General features: G+C 39.5%; 1 protein-coding gene and 1 long non-coding RNA gene across 2 annotated transcripts; one reads left to right on the top strand and one right to left on the bottom strand.

Annotated features, from left to right (window-relative positions):
* Positions 1 to 363: 363 nt before the first annotated feature.
* Positions 364 to 5149, bottom strand: hopx (HOP homeobox). Its single transcript, XM_084133109.1, has 2 exons — positions 4801 to 5149; positions 364 to 778 (listed from the first exon to the last, which is right to left on the bottom strand). Exons 1-2 carry the CDS (start codon positions 4960 to 4962, stop codon positions 701 to 703), a joined length of 240 nt encoding a protein of 79 aa, XP_083989235.1. The 5' UTR covers positions 4963 to 5149; the 3' UTR covers positions 364 to 700.
* Positions 5062 to 7849, top strand: LOC311094904. The gene is made up of 2 exons (XR_014608737.1): positions 5062 to 5202; positions 6498 to 7849. It is a non-coding gene; the product is annotated as an uncharacterized lncRNA (long non-coding RNA).
* The last annotated feature ends 9256 nt before the right edge of the window (positions 7850 to 17105 follow it).

Below are 17105 nucleotides of genomic sequence, written 5' to 3'. Positions count from 1 at the left end.
GGTTCGCATGGGGCTCACTTTCACTGTTTCCCACACGGATTCTGTCGTTTAGTCAATTCCTTCACTGTCCTCTTCATCAGGATTTCATTCTAAAACCTCTTTTCCTGAACACTGAGACTTGGTGTTTTGAGCTCCCAGAGAAAAAACGATATGCTCAGATGTTGCTCTTCCATTGATCACGACACTTCTCAGTGTCAGCTGACATGATTACTCCAGAAGCAACAAATAAAAAAAGCAATTATTGTACAGCAAGAGTATATTAAGAGAATGTGGTTTGACTTAGATTTACTATCTGAGCAGAGTTTGAGATGTCGAGATTTCAAAGAGAAAAAGAGGAGAAAGGTCTAAGAAGCAGAAGACTCGGCCATTTGCTCTCCATTTAATATCATTTAAGGACAAACAATTGAGATATTAAAGAGATCTGTGTCACACTTTCTCTGCAGACAAGCTCTACAATAATCATTCGACACGTAAAATAAAACCCTGAAAACATAGATGTTATTCTTTATATACAGATGCTTACATTAGTTTATTTACGTACATTTGATAGTTATAATAGCAATAAAAATACATGTCATACATATGCTTTGAGCAAAAGATTGCAACTTAGATAAAAAAAAAACTAAAAAACATCCAACTTCTGGTCTCCAGGTCTAATGAAGAAAATCAAGAAAACATGAAGAATGATGAAGATCTTCCCTCAGTCCTTCACTGATCCCAGTTCAGCGGGAAGGCCTTCTGCTTTCCTCCACTGAGCGTTTCGCATCCTGAACCATTTCTACAGGAGAGAGAGAGAGAGAGAGAGAGAGACATCAGGAGATCAGATTTGAATTGCGACCTCTATCTATTCCAAGTTTATATCTCACAATTCTGACTTAATTTCTAGCAATCCTGATTTAATTTATCGCAACTTTATTTCTCACAATTCAGAGTTTATATCTCGCAATTTTGACTTTTCTTGCTATTCCAATTTAGATCTCGTGATTCTTACCTTATTTCTTGCAATTACAAATTTATCTTGCAACTGTGACTTAATTTCTTGCAACTTTATTTCTCACAATGCAGTTTATATCTCGCAATTCTGACTTTTCTCGCAATTCCGAGTTTATATCTTGTGATTCTGACCATATTTCTTTCAATTACAAATTTATCTCACGATTCTGACTTTATTTTTCGCAACTTTATTTCTCACAATTCTGAGTTTATATCTCGCGCTTCTGACTTTATTTTACTTTTACGCAATTTCAATATTAAAACTCACAATTCTGACTTTATTTCTCACAATTTCGAGTTTATATCTTGCGATTCTAACTTTATTTTACTTTTACGCAATTTCAAGATTATAACTCACAATTCCGAGTTTATATCTCGTGATTCTGACTTTATTTTTCGCAACTTTATTTCTCACAATTCCGAGTTTATATCTCGCGATTCTAACTTTATTTTTACGCAATTTCAAGATTATAACTCACAATTCCGAATTTATATCTCGCGATTCTAACTTTATTTTACTTTTACGCAATTTCAAGATTATAACTCACAATTCCGAGTTTATATCTCGCGATTCTAACTTTATTTTACTTTTACGCAATTTCAAGATTATATCACACATTTCTGGTGTTTTTTCTCGAAAATGCAACTTCTTATACGTCACAGTTCTGACTTTTTTTTTTTAATCAGAATTGTGAGATAAGTCGTCACAATTACATTTTTTATTCAATGGTGGAAACAAGCTTCCATAATTATATTAATTGTAGCTTTTTTTCCATTTATTTTTTTTAAGTTTTTTTGTTTTCTTAACAAAATGAGTGGATTTTGACAGTTCTTAAACATGTTGTTCTGTTCATGAAAAGAATCGTATTGTTGACTACTATTTTTATTCTATTGTAAGTCTGTCTAAGTTCGCTACTCCTGTCTCGTGTGCTTTAATGTTTTATAACTCCTAACAGACACCACACGTGTGACGTGTGAAACTGAGGCTTTACAAACATCCCAAATTAGCTGATTTTCATAGAAACAGACAGTTGCACAACAGCTCTGACAATGATCTTTAACATTATCATTGCAACACACTTGCAAACTGTCAGTGCTTTCCACGAAAAACCACAGGATATAAAAAGCACTAACGGTATATAAAACCCCCCTCTTTGGTAATATTTAGTTTGCCAGCCTAAAAAACAGTAATGTTTCAGCAGAAGAGAGAACAGGTGTTTAAACACACAGCATTTCTGCAGAAGCAGCACTGCATGTGCAGGATTGACCCAGAGCCAAACACTTACAGCATCCACCCTTCACAAGCAAACCCTCACGTTCACACACACACACACACTGTGTTAATACCCAACACGGCGAGCAGGCATGACCGGTTTACAGTAGAGAGAGAAGGAGATGTTTACCTGTTCCTCATATTTACCGCACCTTTTGCGTTTTAGTCTTCTAATGCAAAGTGGTGACGTCATTTCCCCCAGAACCAGGACAGAGTTTGTTATTCAAACCAGTTCCCTGGGTCATATTTGCTTAAGAAATAAAGCCATAGAGGAGGCACTGCGCTAAACTTCCTGAGGGACATCGAACATTTCATGCGTACACTACTGTATACTATTACAATCTACAGGTGAAACTCGAAAAATTAGAATATCGTGCAAAAGTTCGTGTATTTCAGTAATTCAAATTAAAAGGTGAAACTAATATATTTAGTATATGAAGACTTAAGATGCAAAAAAGTGTCATCTGAAATTTTCTTCTAGGATGATCATTTTTATCAAGCTGTATGTTTATGTTCAGTTATTTCACTTTAATGGCAATGAAAATTACCGATTAATTGTCAATAAATTGAAATTACTGAACTTAAATATACAATCTTGATAAAAATGCTAATTTTAGAAGAAAATTTCAGATGCCACTTAGAAGCTTTTGCATCTGAAGTCTTCATATATAACTATATATATATATATATATATATATATATGATTATACTTTTCAGAGGGCTGACATTTCTGTATTTAAAATTCTTTTTTTAAATTGATTTCATGTAATATTCAAATTTTTTGAGATTTTGAATTTGGGGTTTTCATAAGCTGTAAGCCATAATCATCAAAATGATAACTTTTGCACGATATTCTAATATATTTCGAGTTTCACCTGTATATGTGAATATATAATAAAGTGTAATTTATTCCTGTGATCAAAGCTGAATTTTCAGCATCATTACTCCAGTCTTCAGTGTCACATGATCCTTCAGAAATCATTCTAATATGACGATTTGATGCTCAAGAAAAATTTATGATTATTATCAATCATACATACGGTGATACATTTTTTTTCAGGATTTTTTGATGAATAGAAAGTTCAAAAGAACAGCTTTTTTTTTTTTTTTAAATAGAATCTTTTGTAACATAATAAATGTCAATTTGACTGATTTGATGCTTCCTTAATGAATCACAGTATTCATTTCTTTCTTCTGAATGGTATAGTGGGCATGTTTTAGCGGGATAATAGGCAATGTTTAAGTATTTAAGTGCACTGTATACATTCACACACCCCTGAATTACTAAGCCTGCTCTATTGTGTGTGATGATTGATCACAGAGGCGTTTCTTGAGCTAAATGCACTGGGTTTTTCACAATCACAGTGACAGAAACAGACCAGCCTCATGATGGAATGTGTTTCCAGTGTAATCTGCCAAAACCGTTGCTCACCATCTCTATAATATCTATTAGATAGACGCATTACAGCACTATAACCTCCCCGTAACACCGTGACTCGTGTGTGGGTTTGCTTTTAGAAGTCAGACATGCTGTGTTTGGACATGTCGACCCGGGCCGTCAGAGGAAAGGCGCTCGGGTCGCCTATTGTGTTCCAACACTTTGTTTATGGTCAGTGTCACACACCAACACAAACCCTTCGTTTAATGCTGTCAGTGTGTTATTTTGAGCTGCTGACAGCAAAACAGGAATGAAGACAATGCAGAAGAGAAGCTTGCGTCACCGTAATGTGGCTTTAGTGGAGAAATATCTCGTGTGTAACTGACAACTATAGTAAGTTCACTCCTCAGAAGGGTTGATTAATGAACTTTCATTGTACATTTAAGAGTTTTGACTTGTAGAGGAACACTGAACTACATTATTATTTACTTTAACATTTATTGCCATCATAAACTTTCCCTGATCAAATAAAGTCAGGCAATAAAAGCTCATAAGCCATCATCTGTCAAACCATATGTTGTCTGAACTAAACTGAGCAAAAACGTTCCATGGTATTATTGTATTTTTGGGCATGCATCATGTTTTAAATAATATTATTATTATTAAATAAATTATGAACTTTTAATTATAATTTTGAATTTATTAAGATAATTCTGACTACATTAAAACATTGAAAGAAATATCTCTAATATTAAAGACAGATTTTGATATTATTAAAACTAGAGGCACATGCTTATGATAAAAAAATACTAATCTTAGACAGAGAGATAGATATGTAGATAGACAGAGATAAAAAAACATTGTTTTCATGACAATCAAGCACATTTGCGTTGTTATATTATATTATTATATTTAATATAATATATATATATATGGTTATTTATTTATATTTTTATTATTATTATTATTATTATTTATTTTTTCTGCGTCAAAGGCAACGCAAAAAACCGCGAGCCAATTCGACCAATCAGAAAGACGCGCAAAACTGCAACGGGCCCAATCGACCAATGAACGTGCCGCGGCTTTCAACCGTTCCAGCAGTAGTTCATCGCGTCGCGTCGTTCGCTAGTAAACGCGGATCTCCTGCTAGACTCACCGCGGTCTCCTCTTCGCTCAGCCCGCACTCCGCCGCGATCAGCATCAGCGTGGTTTCATCGGGATGTTTCGTGACCTTCGTGAAATTCTCCTCCAGAACTTTGATCTGATCGTCCGCTAAAGGCATCCCGAACATCGCCATCGCGTCTCCACTCGCGCTCATGTTTCCACTCCGAGCTGACCGATGCACTGCAGACACAAATCACAGCTCGAGCGATGCGAATAAACTCCAAAGTGTTGAAAACAAACGCCAGGCTCCAGGAGGATATGCTGCGGGATAGGGAAAACACACAGTCAGTCAGTCAGTGTGAGATGATGATCCACACACACACACACACAGAAACTTCAGTCCGCTGACGCGCGCGAAACGCCTCTTTCCAGTGACAGCAGCGGCGCGTGAACTGTAAGTTACTGATGATGATGTTCAAACTACTTCAAAGCATTATGTAATAATGACGTCACATCACATCTGAAGCGTCTCAGACAATGAGATCATGCAGTGTTTGCCGACAGCAGATCATAATGCCCCACAATGCAGAAGAAATCAATCTATATTTTATCTACTTTTCAGACCATTAAGCAATATTTTTATGACAATTATGCACATTTTCCCATGATGCAAAAATATAATTATTCAAAAAATATATAAATATAATAATAATAATAGTTGTTATTATTAATTAACATTCTTAATAATATTATAATGAATTGTTTATATATATATATATATATATATATATATATATATATATATATATATATATATATATATATACACATATACACTTTAACATAGTATATAATTGTTATTAAATAAGTAAATAAATAATAATTATTATAATTAATTAAACACACACACATATATATATAATTTACATATTAATTAAAAATTATAATAGTTATTTATTTATTTACATATTAATAACAATTATATATTATTTAAAAGTATTTTTGCATCATGTTAGTTGCTGTACTCCCTTTAAATTTACAGTGAATTACTGTAATATGATGAGGTGTTTATTATTAAATGAATATTTATATATTATTATATCAATATTTATTTACATTTAATATATATATATATATATGTGTGTATTTTTTTAAAAGTGAATTAATAATTATAATAGTTATTTATTTATTATTTTATTTAATATACATTATATACTATTTAAAAGTATTTATACATCATGTTTGATGTACTCCAATTACATTTTTCACTGAATTGATATTAAAAAAAAATATATATATATTTTTTTTTTTTACTGTAATATATGTATTTGGGACAAGATAATATAAGCAAAAAAAATAAAAATATGTATCAGTGAATCCGGGTTGAAGGACCTTGAGTTTGCTTGTTCGTGTGTTATGTGAAACTCGTGCGGGCTGTCAGCAGTTTGATCACATCTAATCTGCACAAATACAGACACACATCTGTTCATATGAAGACCTCCGCTGCAAAAGCCTCTGAAAGCTCCTCTGTCAAAAATGAGATAATAATATTGAGTGAATGCTCTCCGCACAGTGTACGCTCATCAAATACTTCCACTTCAAACTCACTAAATCCCAGTCTCAGCCCATTCAGAAATGCCGGTACTAAGGTAGAAACCGATACATAGGAGCCTGATAAAAATGTTAATATTAAACAAAAACTTTAGACGGACTTCAATATGTTCTCCTCGAATCTCTCTCCCATCTCAGGTACGAAATCGGGAGTGAAATAAACCCGGAGCTGTTGTGTTTCTCCACCACAGGATGGGAACGCAGCGGTTTACAGCACATGTGTTTGTTCCTGTCATCATGGACTGAAACTTCACAAGAATGCTGATCGGTGAGAAACATCCGTGTGTCGTGCTGAAAACACACATCTGTTGTGGAGACGCCTGCGGGGGGGAGGAGGAGAGGAAATATGGACACAGATATGCAGACTCCCACAGAGACACTGGACCCTCTGCTCTGATTATATATCACTATACATGATACACAACCTATAGTAAGTACACATGCACATGCACACACACACACTCGCTCACAAACTCACTCACTCACTCACACACTCACGCACTGACACACACACTCACTCTCTCACGCACTCACACTCTCACTCTCTCACACACTCACACTCTCACTCTCTCACACACTCACGCACTCACACACTCACTCTCTCACTTTCTCACTCTCTCACTCACTCACACACACACTCTCTCACTTTCTCACACACTCACACACTCACTCTCTCACTCACTCACGCATTCACTCTCTCACTTTCTCACTCACTCACACTCACTCACTCTCACTCTCGCACTCACTCTCTCTCACTCATTCACACTCTCACACACACACACACACACACACTCACTCACTCTCACACTCTCACACTCACTCCTGTGTGGTGTGTGCGTGCATGCAGTGTGTGTGAGCGCATCACCGATTAGTCGACTAATATGGACACAGATATGCAGACTCCCACAGAGACACTGGACCCTCTGCTCTGATTATATATCACTATACATGATACACAACCTCTAGTAAGTACACATGCACACACACACACACACACACTCACTCACAAACTCACTCACACACTCACTCACTCACACACTCACTCACACACACACACACACTCACTCACACACACACACACTCACTCACGCACTCACACTCACTCTCTCACTCACTCACTCTCTCACTTTCTCACTCTCTCACTCACACTCACTCACTCTCACTCACACTCACTCACGCACTGACACACACACACTCACTCACTCACACTCACTCACTCACTCACACACACACTCACTCTCTCACTTTCTCACTCACACTCACTCACTCTCACTCACGCACTCACTCACTCACTCTCTCTCACTCTCACACACACTCACTCACTCTCACTCACACACTCACTCACTCCTGTGTGGTGTGTGCGTGCATGCAGTGTGTGTGAGCGCATCACCGATTAGTCGACTCCTTTCTCTTTTTGTTACCGGCATCAGTGTATCTTGCTGCTAGTAGGATACAATATATTTGTTCACCTAATAAATGTTAAAGTTGTGTTTTGTTGTTTAATTTTATGAAGTTAGGGGCAAAGTATTTCAAATGTTGTATAAAATGTCTCTCTAATGTCCTCATGGTTTGTCACTCACTCACTATCAGCAAGTATAACTTATGCAACAAGTTGATGACTGGAGAAAGAATGCTCATACGGTATTTAATAAGCACACATATCCATGTAATGTTTTTCAGTGCTGTCTTCGAGATGATTAATGTGAAATGTTTGAGATCTGATTGATCCGTTTCTGAAACACAAGACTACTGACACCTACAGGCCTCTGGTGGAACTACAATAACAAATGCTTTTACATTCATGCTTTTACATATATTTATGCTTAAACTGATAAATGCAAATATGTACAGACACAAACCTGTGTGAAGTGGGTCATGAAACTGATCCTTGTCCTGGAACAAAACACTGACTTTTCCTGCGCCTCCTGTAGCCCTGTGTGTTTTCTGTTGCCCGAGGAGAGGGTGTAGAGTTTTTATGACTCAGAGTTTGGTTTCTGAAGCTCATTGAATAGGTTTGGGTATCAGTGTGTCCATACTTGCTCCCGTCTCACACCCAGAGGAGTGTTTTCTGCACTGATGTAATGAGGATTTTATAATCAGAGGTAAAAAGAAGTCAAAATGCTGTTGATTTGCTAAAGTCGTGGCACTGGATCATGAAATGATTTCGGAAGAGATGCTTCAGCCAGATGCTTAATGTCGAGTTTACTGTATGAAGATCATGCAGTGTGTGTGTGTGTGTGTGTGTGTGTGTGTGTGTGTGTGTGTGTGTGTGTGTGTGTTCAGACATCAGGATATCATGATTTACTCAGTTATAAGATCCAAACGGAGATTGACATACATTATTGCTAATTTGCTTCTGTTAATGTGTGTATTATGTGGATAAAAAACAGACTTAATGTGATTCCCAATTAAAGTCAGCATGAAATGCTGTTTATTATAAATGATTTATCCGTGCACACAGAGAAGATGATACTTACAGAGAAGATGATTGTAATCAGATGCATAATTAATTAGCAGGGTGGAGGAGAAGAGCACATGTTCAGTATATGATTTCTTATTATATAACATAATAATATTAATATAAAATATCGAATTTAATTTATAAATTAATTTGTAAATACCTATAAAATATCTAGAAATCTCTCTCTCTCTCTATATATAAAATAAATATAATAGTAATTACTATAATTTTAGTAATTATAAATATAATATTAAGATAAGATCATCTTTACATAAAGATTTTAAGCTACAAAAAGTGAGCAGTGTGAAGATAATTGATTACATGAATGCATTAGAGTTAAAATGAAAAGTTAAAGTCACTATGAAACCAATTTTTATTTTTATTTTTTATTTTTTTTGGAATGCTGTATTTTTGTAAATTATAATGTATATAATTTATCCGTGCGCATTATTGTTTTAAATTCATGTTCCTCATAATCTTGAATTTTTTACTTGGGGGAAAAAAAATAAAGCAACTTCCTTCCATCATTTACTTGATGGATAAACAGGATTCCTGGCTCTTGCTGAACTTTAACTCCAGTTTATAAAAATATGCAGCGGGCTTGAAAACTGAAATTCCAGTCCAATTTAGAGGCACATTTGAGTCCCTGAACAGAAGCAGACGCAGGCCGACCACAACCATCAGCCGTCCTACAGTCACAGCGCTTCAGTGCGAAACACACTCGCTCAAGAACAGACAGACGGACAGCAGACGTGCAGATCGAACGACACATGCTGTTACATAATCACACACTCCTCCCTCCACAGATACACTGAACACACATCTGGAACTCAAACCAGCACCGACCAGAGGAAATGAGACTACAAATACTGGAGAGAGAGAGAGAGAGAGAGAGAGAGAGACAGACAGATAGAGGGACAGACAGAGAGATAGAGATAGAGAGAGAGATAGAGAACAGGAAGTAACTAAAAGGCTACACATGACATAAATGGATCTAATTGATGCAGTGTGTGTGTGTGTGTGTGTGTCTGTGTGTGTGTGTGTGTGTGTGTGTGTTCGGACATCAGGATATCATGAAATCACCAAACGGAGATTGACATACATTATTGCTAATTTGCTTCTGTTAATGTGTGTATTATGTGGATAAAACACAGACTTAATGTGATTCCCAATTAAAGTCAGCATGAATATAAATGATTAATTGGTGCACATCATTATTTTATTTTAATTGATGTGCATCATAATCTTGAATCAGAATAACTTCCTCTTGCAGCTTCTCTTCTCTTCTCTGATGATGTGGGCGGGGCAACCTGTCACTCACATGAGATCCACCAATAGCAAACCACAACCAGCCAATCAATTCCCCACAGACTAAACCAAGCCCCGCCCACATTTGTTCTTGTTCCAGAAGCGTTTCACTCGGATATACGACACAATAGGGAAGAAAAGACCAGCGCAACTTCTGTTTCATGCTGACTTTAAAGTTATGGTTGATTTTCATAAGATCTTGATCCAGTATCAGCAGAACTCCACAGAAAGATCGACACATTTCCACGACATTAGAACAGCATTCACATAGCCGGACATTCACATCCCTTATTAAATATTTCAGCCACTTTGATTTCCACTACCAGACCAAAGCAGCGCAGAAAATGCTTGCATTAATAAAAATGCACATTCAAATATTTTTTTTCTTTTTTGGGGGTTGGGGGGGTGACAGCAGGAAAGCTGTGTAAACATTTCTGTTTTGGTCTTTGTTCTGAATAATTGATATGTAATGCATGAATAAACATGCGTGTGTTTGCGAGTGTGTTGTGTGTACACACAGGTGTGTCTGTCTATTTGTGTACATTAAATGTTTCTCTGTTGTAGAAAAAACAGAAAGAGAACTGATGTGCTCAGATGCGATCAGTGAGTCAGACAGTGTGCAGATAAAGATCAAGGCAAACATACAGTAAAAACAATATAGTGAAATATTATTACAATTTAAAGAACAGTTTCTATGTGAATATATAGTAAAGTGTAATTTATTCCTGTGATCAAAGCTGAATTTTCAGCATCATTACTCCAGTCTTCAGTGTCACATGATCCTTCAGAAATCACTCTAATATGATGATTTGATGCTCAAGAAACATTTATGATTATTATCAATGTTGAAAACAGTTTCATATTTCTGAAAAAGCCGTGATGCATTTTTTTCCAAGGATTCTTTGATGAATAGAAAGTTCAAAAGAACAGCATTTTTCTGAAGTAGAAATCTTTTGTAACATTATAAATGTCTTTACTGTCACCTTTGATCAATTAAATGCATCCTTGCTGAATAAAAGTACTGACACATGTGACCCTGGATCACGTCACCAGTCTCGAGTCGCACGGGTTTATCTGTGGCAATAGCCAACAATACATTGTATGGGTCAAAATTATAAATTTTTCTTTTATGCCAAAAATCATAGGATATTAAGTAAAGATCATGTTCCATGAAGATATTTTGTAAATTTCCTACCGTAAATATATAAAACATGTATTTTTGTGAGTGAATGCAGCACAATCGCCAACATAAATGAACAACTTTAAAGGAGATTTTCTCAATGTTTCGATTTTTTGCACCCTCAGATTCCAGATTTACAATAGTCGTATCTCGACCAAATATTGTCCTATCATAACAAACCATACATCAATGGAAAGCTTATTTATTCAGCTTTCAGATGATGTATAAATCTCAATTTGAAAAAATTTACCCATGTGACTGGTTTTGTGGTCCAGGGTCACATATTATTCAGAACACTGTAGGTCACATACAGTGTAAATAGATTCCATTACGGATCTAACGAAACCACTGACATTTTTGATTGCTTAAAGAAACAGGGACCATGTTTGCTGACCTCTTAAGACGTAATCTTCCTATTGTGAGGAATACCGCAATCTCTCACATTTCCTGTCAAACAATACATATTGTGCTCAAACGGGAAATGCCGCTGTTTTTCTGCGGACAGCGATACATTTTATGGATTAAAAACCCTGTCTGTGTGTGTGTTTTATGTACAGACAACAACAACAACAGAACTAAATATGGTGCAAAATGTTGCACTGAATAATTACAGAGATCTCAGTGCATGTCATGTTGTGTTTCTATCAATTGTTGATTCATGATGAATGCTGGGACATTAGTTTGCTTCCCAATAAATCTAACCATGTATATTACGAATGTTGTTGACGAATTGCTTTTGTTCCTCTTTTGTAAGGCTCTGTGGATACAAATGTCTGCTAGATGTGAGGCAGAGGAAGGAGAAACATGCTTGGATCACGAAAAGGGAAAATGTGGTCATTAATCTGGGCAGGAGGAAACGTGTGACATCATTCCCATGAAATATCAGAGTTCTGTAGTGGAAAAGACGCCAACAACAGAAGAGAGTGTGTGTGTGTGTGTGTGTGTAAGGAGGGTCTGTCCTGCTCAAGATGACCACTTGCTTAATACAAATTTATAAAAGAAATGTCAAAGTTCATCCCCTTCACAATCTTTTCTTACCAAGTAGGGGAGAAAAAACTGGTTGGTTTCTTAGGAAGCAAAATAATCTGACCTCAATAAAAGCAAGAACAAAACAGCTGTTAAACAACTATTTTTAGACTGCCTAATGAAAATGCTGTAGAGATATAGATTTTGTTATATATTACATTATTATCTTTTTTTTTTTGTATTGTACTCTTGAGTGACGCAGGCTGACCGGTCCTTAACTCAGTCTGCTTGCAATCACATCATTCTCTATAGGCCACAGCTGATTGGTTCCTGCTGTATCAGTAGCCAATGAGCTCGTCGCTCAACCTTCAAATACTGCTCAGCATTTTCTGTAGCAGTTGCAGGATGCTTTCAGAAACCCTCCACCTTCCCCAGCTCCACCTGTATAGATCTGCTACGGGTTATTCATGTACGCTATATTGTACAGCAGCAGCATGTCTTACTTGCTCACAGCAGCGTGTCTTGTGTGTATGGCAGTAGCAAGTCCCGTACTTGCTCTGCAGCAGCAGAAATAACAGCAACAGCAGCAAAAGCAACAATAACCAGCAGAAGCAGCAGCAGCAATAACCATAAGCAGTAGCAATAACAGCAGCAGTGATGATAGCAGCAATAACCAACATCAGCAGCAATAACAGCATCAGAAGCAACAACAGCATCAGCAGCAATAACCAAAACCAGCAGCAATAACAGCATCAGCAGCAATAACAGCATCAGCAGCAATAACCAAAACCAGCAGCAATAACCAAAAGCAGCAGCAATAACCAATATCAGCAGCAATAACAGCATCAGCAGCAATAACAGCATCAGCAGCAATAACAGCATCAGCAGCAATAACAGCATCAGCAGCAATAACCAAAAGCAGCAGCAATAACAAACATCAGCAGCAATAACAGCATCAGCAGCAATAACAGCATCAGCAGCAATAACCAAAAGCAGTAGCAATAACAGCATCAGCAGCAATAACCAAAACCAGCAGCAATAACCAAAAGCAGCAGCAATAACCAAAAGCAGCAGCAATAACTAACATCAGCAGCAATAACCAAAAGCAGCAGCAATAACAAATATCAGCAGCAATAACAGCATCAGCAGCAATAACCAAAAGCAGCAGCAATAACAAACATCAGCAGCAATAACAGCATCAGCAGCAATAACCAAAAGCAGCAGCAATAACAAACATCAGCAGCAATAACAGCATCAGCAGCAATAACCAAAAGCAGCAGCAATAACCAAAAGCAGCAGCAATAACCAAAACCAGCAGCAATAACCAAAACCAGCAGCAATAACAGCATCAGCAGCAATAACCAAAACCAGCAGCAATAACAGCATCAGCAGCAATAACAGCATCAGCAGCAATAACCAAAACCAGCAGCAATAACAGCATCAGCAGCAATAACCAAAACCAGCAGCAATAACCAAAAGCAGCAACAATAACCAAAAGCAGCAGAAATAGGGACTTTAAGCAACAGCTGCTGTTAGCTAAACTTGTTATGATGATGAGGAAGGAGAACCCAGGCGCAGACAAAGTACACTAAACACACGATTTATTGAAGGCAAAAAGGGGAAAATAAAGCCCACAATGGGGTAAAACAAGACAAGACTGAGGATAACTAACTAGACTATAAACTTGACAGAAGACTAGACACTAACTAACAGCAAATACACGAACAGGATCATCACAGGACTCGTAACTAAGACAGGATACTCACAGGAACTATTTAGCAATGACTCACATGTAACAATAGCACAGGCAAGATTCACAGAGTGTAACATCACAGCAGGATTCACAATGAACCGACACAGGACAGAAAACATGAGGGGATGAAATAGGGAGAAACTAATCAGGAACAGGTGACACAGGTAAAGCAATGATCTAATCAGGAACACAGGTGAAAGCAACAATCTAATGATAACAAGATGAGATAACAAGGGGGCGGGGTACGGTGACAAGACAACGCAAGCACACAGCCAAAACAAATGGCCATGTGCTTACACAAAACATGGGCCTGTCATGATCCTGCCTCAAGACCAGGGAAAATCAGAGACAAGAAGGCAGAATCATGACAGAACCCCTCCCTTACGGTACGTTCACACGGGGCGTCAGCGTCAGCGCTTCCCATTGACTTTGAATGGGTGACGTCAAGCGTTGCCGAAAAGAATTGTGGATCCGTCGGCGGCGCTTCACTGGCGTTGCTCGCGGCAGAAGTTGAGAATTTTTCAACTTCTGCCGCGAGCAACGCCAGTGAAGCGCCGCCGACGGAAGCGTCAGCCAATCAGATCGCTCTATGCAAATACAGTAGCCAGGCGGCAGCCAATCACGTTCATCCTGTTCAAGAGCAGCAAACTGAGGATAAATTTTAAAATGAAGGAGAAACGAATTATTGCGGTGGGCAATCACCCGGTCCTTTATGACCATTGAATGACAATGAAGCTTGTTGTTGAGTTCCTGTCTAATTTCATTGGCTGACGCTGCTATGACCATGGCGTCAGTGCCAAACTTCAGCCACGCCTTCCGTCAAGCGTTGACGCTGACGACCCGTGTGAACGTACCGTTAAGGAGCGGCTTCCAGACGCTCCCTAAGGGAACACTAAACACGTGACATGACAGACTGAGACAAGGACACAAACCAACAAAACATGACAAACAACAACAACGGCAAACATGAATAAACAATGACAGGATTGGGGTGACATAATAAAAATAATAAACAGGGCAGAGGAGGAGGGGGAAACACAAAGTCCTTGGGGGGCAGTCCAGGGTGGATGGGAGGACTGGGGGTCTTGGGTCTCCGTGACGAGGACTGAGGATGGGGAATCCGGGGGAACTTGGCTGGAGACACATGAGGGGACGACTTGGGGGAAATAGTAGGCAGCTTGACAGGGGAGACAGGAGGCGACACAACAGGAGACAAGACAGGGGATACTGCGGGTGACTGTGGAGCAGAAGCAAGAACAGAGCTCCCCGAAGACGGCTCAGTATAATCGCTCCCCATCTCTGAATCGGGGAGATCGTCGTCGGCAGCTGACTGGGGTACGGCGCTCACGGCAGCTGACTGGGGTACGGCGCTCACGGCAGCTGACTGGGGTACGGCGCTCACGGCAGCTGACTGGGGTACGGCGCTCACGGCAGCTGACTGGGGTACGGCGCTCTCTGCAGCCGGCCTGGGATCAGAGCTTTCTGCAGCTGGCCTGGGATCAGAGCTTTCTGCAGCTGGCCTGGGATCAGCGCTCTCTGCAGCTGGCCTGGGGACAGGGTCTGGGGACAAGACAGGACTGACAGGGACTTCTAGAATCTTGACAAGACGGGATAAGTACTCTGACAAGGTTCTTGCAGCAATGATGACTGGCATCTCCTGGTGAGCTGAGATGGACTCTATCACAGCCTTAGCAGCAGAATCGGCCGCTGCCCTCTCTTCAGCACTCACAACAGCGGGCTCTGGAACAGCGTTTGCAGTAGCGGGCTCTGGAACAGCACTTGCAGTAGCGGGCTCTGGAACAGCGTTTGCAGTAGCGGGCTCTGGAACAGCGCTTGCAGTAGCGGGCTCTGGAACAGCGCTTGCAGTAGCGGGCTCTGGAACAGCGCTTGCAGTAGCGGGCTCTGGAACAGCGCTTGCAGTAGCGGGCTCTGGAACAGCGCTTGCAGTAGCGGGCTCTGGAACAGCGCTTGCAGTAGCGGGCTCTGGAACAGGTAGAGATGAAGGACGAGAGGCTCCCTTCCTCCTCTTCTTTCTCCTAGGTCGCGGTACAGAAGTGATAGCCGGACTAGTGACCGGTTGGAGAAGCTCAGCGGGATCTGTGACTTGAGTAGGAAGGGCAGTCTCAGGCAGCGCTGACTCGGTCGAGGATGACTCCGACGGAGAATCCCACGAAGTCCGTCTCCCTCGTTTGCCACGAAGATCAACGGGAGTGGATGAGACCTCGGGAGAAGTAACGGAGAGAGCCTGATCCCCTTGAGTGATGACAGCAAGGACTCGACCCTCCGGGACCACTGGAAGCATGGCAGGTGAAAACCTCATGGGACCCTTTGGCTCTCTCTGAGACAAGCAATCCACCATTGCTCGAAATGGGCGAAGAGTAAGCTCCTCTCGTTCAGACAGAGGAGGAGGAGAGTTGAGACCAGCGATGAAATAACGAGACACCAGGATCTCAGGCAGGAAGAATCTCTTCTCTTCAACAACTTGGGCATACCTCTTCAGGGACAACTCACCCTGGCGAGGGAATGGAAGTTTTCCATTCCTACTGTCAGCAATGGCCAACTGCCACCATCGCTCTTGGTCCGTTGGCTGTGGTTTAGCGGGAGAAGACATACAGTCTACTGGGTTCCTTTTTGGTCGGTTCATTCTGTTATGATGATGAGGAAGGAGAACCCAGGCGCAGACAAAGTACACTAAACACACGATTTATTGAAGGCAAAAAGGGGAAAATAAAGCCCACAATGGGGTAAAACAAGACAAGACTGAGGATAACTAACTAGACTATAAACTTGACAGAAGACTAGACACTAACTAACAGCAAATACACGAACAGGATCATCACAGGACTCGTAACTAAGACAGGATACTCACAGGAACTATTTAGCAATGACTCACATGTAACAATAGCACAGGCAAGATTCACAGAGTGTAACATCACAGCAGGATTCACAATGAACCGACACAGGACAGAAAACATGAGGGGATGAAATAGGGAGAAACTAATCAGGAACAGGTGACACAGGTAAAGCAATGATCTAATCAGGAACACAGGTGAAAGCAACAATCTAATGATAACAAGA

The sequence above is a fragment of the Abramis brama genome, assembly GCF_963993115.1.
Source record: "Abramis brama genome assembly, chromosome: 13".
NCBI classification, from domain to species: Eukaryota; Metazoa; Chordata; class Actinopteri; order Cypriniformes; family Leuciscidae; genus Abramis; species Abramis brama.
This window is presented reverse-complemented; position numbering and strand designations above follow the sequence as displayed.

Bases quoted from the DNA above. Each gene is read 5' to 3' on its own strand.
- hopx (XM_084133109.1), bottom strand. From the start codon at position 4,962: ATGAGCGCGAGTGGAGACGCGATGGCGATGTTCGGGATGCCTTTAGCG. The intron at 779-4,800 runs GTGAGTCTAGCA...TCTCTCCTGTAG, and splicing joins TGAGCGAAGAGGAGACCGCG to AAATGGTTCAGGATGCGAAA.